At 54.5% G+C, this 3,034-nt stretch overlaps 1 protein-coding gene across 1 annotated transcript; it reads right to left on the reverse strand.

The window, feature by feature from the left end:
* Positions 1–281: 281 nt before the first annotated feature.
* LOC122546454 (FACT complex subunit SSRP1-like) lies at positions 282–3,024 on the reverse strand (the record flags this gene model as incomplete). Its single annotated transcript, XM_043685161.1, has 2 exons — positions 2,523–3,024; positions 282–467 (listed from the first exon to the last, which is right to left on the reverse strand). Coding segments are annotated over exons 1-2 (246 nt in total), but the record flags the coding sequence as incomplete, so codon positions are not given.
* Between the last annotated feature and the right edge of the window lie 10 nt (positions 3,025–3,034).

A 3,034-nucleotide genomic window follows, 5' to 3' on the forward strand; every position in this document is an offset into this window, starting at 1 on the left:
CACAGTTCCGGTCTCTATATCCCTCAGTTAGACACTGTGAGGGAGCTGAGGGATAATGGACACTTCACCTCGTGAGTGGGTGAGGGAGAGAGTGGGGTAGATGGAACGTGACGAGAAGAGATCATCTTGGAGGTAGGTGCGATGGGTTGGGTGAAAATGAGTTGTCAGACAGAATTCTAGTGCTGCCCTGTCCGTGGCGGGGGGTGGGGGGGGGGGGGGGGAGGAATAGTTAGACACTCCTTTACGAGAGCGCCAGGCCCGGTCTCTCTGTCTACACTCACCCCTTCCCGGAATCCATCAAACTTGCAGAGGTTGCCGTTTTTCAGTTGTAGCCTGATGCCGTAGCCCCTGGCCACTCGACGCCACACTCCATCACTGACATCTGAGGCTTGTACACTGTCCACTTTCCCAGTCTTGCTGTTCTTAAAGACGATGGTGTGGTGGCTGAGTCGCAGACGGCCGTCAATCTGCAACGAGAGGTCAGCGGCTCAAACAGACTTCTGTTCACAAACCCGAGATCCCCACCCTCAGCCACACGACCAGGGGCTGAGAGACTACTGACAGGATAGTGAAGGCAGCATTTGGGATGCTATTGGTCACAGCATTGAGTCCAGGGGTTGGGAGATCATGTTGCAGCTGTACAGGACACTGGATAGACCACCTTTGGAAGACTGCTTTCAATTCTAGTCTCCCTGCTAAAGGAAGGATGTTGTGAAATTTGAAAGGGTTCAGAAAAGATTTACAAGGCTGCTGCCCGGGTTCGAGCTATAGGGAGAGGCTGAACAGGCTGGGGCTGTGTTCCCTGGAGCTAAGAGGTGGCCTTATAAAGACTTATGACATCATGAGGTGCGTAAAAAGGATAAATTGACAAGGACTTTTCCTCAGGGGGCACAGTGGCTCGGTGGTTAGCACTGCTGCCTCACAGCACCAGGGTTCAATTCCAGCCTCGGGCAACTGTCTGTGTGGAGTTTGCACGTTCTCCCCGTGTCTGCGTGGGTTTCCTCCCACAGTCCAAAGATGTGCAGGTCAGGTGAATTGGCCATGCTAAATTGCCCACGGTGTTAGGTCCATTAGTCAGAGTGGGCTGAAGGGCCTGTTTCCACACTGTAGGGAATCTAATCTATAATCTAAAACTAGAAGTTGTAGATGAGATGGGAAAAGAGATCTCGGGGCAACTTTTTCACCCAGAGGGAGGTACGTGTGTTGAATGAGCTGCCAGAGGAAGTGGTGGAGGCTGGTACAATTGCAACATTGAAGAGGCATTTGGATGGGGATATGAATAGGAAGGGTTTGGAGGAATATGGGCCGGGCGCTGGCAGGTGGGACTAGATTGGGTTGGGATACCTGGGTCAGCATGGACAGGGTGGACCGAAGGGCCTGTTTCCATGATGTACTGCTCCATGATCTCAGGTTGGACCCTCTTGGGAAGGGTGGTCAAGCTGAGAGGGCTCGGGGGGCGGAAGGGGGGGTCGAATCGAGGGGCTTACCATCCCCCGAGGGAGATCAGGAGGTTAACGTGCAACTTTTCCACACAGGCACCTTTCCATTACTCCCAGGACAGATGTGACCCCATCCCCCATTTAACGGGAGGCGATGGCCTAATGACATTATCATAGAACATAGATAACTACATCACAGAACAGGCCCTTCGGCCCACGATGTTGTGCCGAGATTTAATCCTAATGTAAAATATAGTAACTTAACCTACGCACCCCTCGACTCACTGCTCTCCATGCGCCTGTCCAGCAGTCGCTTAAATGTCCCCAATGACTCTGCTCCCACCACCACTACTCTCTGTGTGTCGCTAGGCAATTATTCCAGAGTCAAGATTAGAGTGGTGCTGGAGAAGCACAGCAGGTCAGGCAGCATCTGAGGAGCAGGGAAAAAAAAAAATCGACGTTTCGGGCTGGAGCCCTTCATCGGGAGACCCAGGTAATGTTCTGGGGACCTGGGTTCAAATCCTGCCATGGCACACCAGAGTGGTGCTGGAGAAGCACAGCAGGTCAGGCAGCATCTGAGGTGCAGGGAAAACAAAAAAAAAATCGACATTTCGGGCTGGAGCCCTTCATCGGGAGACCCAGGTAATGTTCTGGGGACCTGGGTTCAAATCCTGCCATGGCACACCATGGGATTGGGAAATCTATTAAAAAAACAAAGAGGGCGGCATCAAGCTGCCAGGAAGTAACTACCAATCGTTTGTCGATGGTTTGTGAACTCCCATCTGGTTCACCCGTCTCCTTAAGGGAGAGAAATCTGTCGACCGTACCTACCCGAGTCCAGTCCCACAGAAATCTGGTTGACTCCTACTTGGGCAACAAACGTTGGAGCGGTCGGTGATGCCCACACACCGAGAACGAACACCGAAAATCCAATATTTTGCCACAGCCCCCCGGTCTCAATTGCCTCCGACCCTGTACCTTCCACCAACCCCTCCCCGCGCCAAGAGAGACGTTCACCCCCGCACAGTCCCGCAGTTCAGGCCTCCTCCCCAGCAACCCCCTGCCCGTCGCCCGAGTACACACCATTATTCCTTTCAGCTCCTGGTAGATATCGTTGTATTCCAGGACGTCGGAGCTCGCCATGTTTCCCTATTCAGGGGACGCCCCCCCCGCCCCTCGTATCCGCAGTTGGATGGGCAGGCTAACCGCGTGCCAAGAACGTGTGGGCCGTCCGGCTCAGCAGCAGGGGTGACAGGAGGCTGGGGGAGCGCTGCCTCACCTCAGGAGCACAGGGGTGGGGCTGCAGCAGCGTCAGAAGGGTAACACTGGGCACCACGTGGGTGACTGCTCCCAGCTCCTTTCACTGGTGATGAAACCTGCCCTTTGCTCCTTAGCTGTAGACCAAAGGCCTGTCGGTCTCTCTCTGCCTGGGCCCCCAAAGACCTCTGATCCCTCTCTGCCTGGGTTCCCAACGATCTACTGCCCCCCTCTGATCTACCCAACCACCCCTGGTTCTTATCCGCCCAGGCTCTCAGCACCTGGTCAGCTGACAGAGGACACTCAATCCCAGACGAGCCCCCCCTCCCCACAAACAC

Source organism: Chiloscyllium plagiosum, unplaced genomic scaffold (genome assembly GCF_004010195.1).
Source record: "Chiloscyllium plagiosum isolate BGI_BamShark_2017 unplaced genomic scaffold, ASM401019v2 scaf_72582, whole genome shotgun sequence".
Lineage (NCBI taxonomy): Eukaryota > Metazoa > Chordata > Chondrichthyes > Orectolobiformes > Hemiscylliidae > Chiloscyllium > Chiloscyllium plagiosum.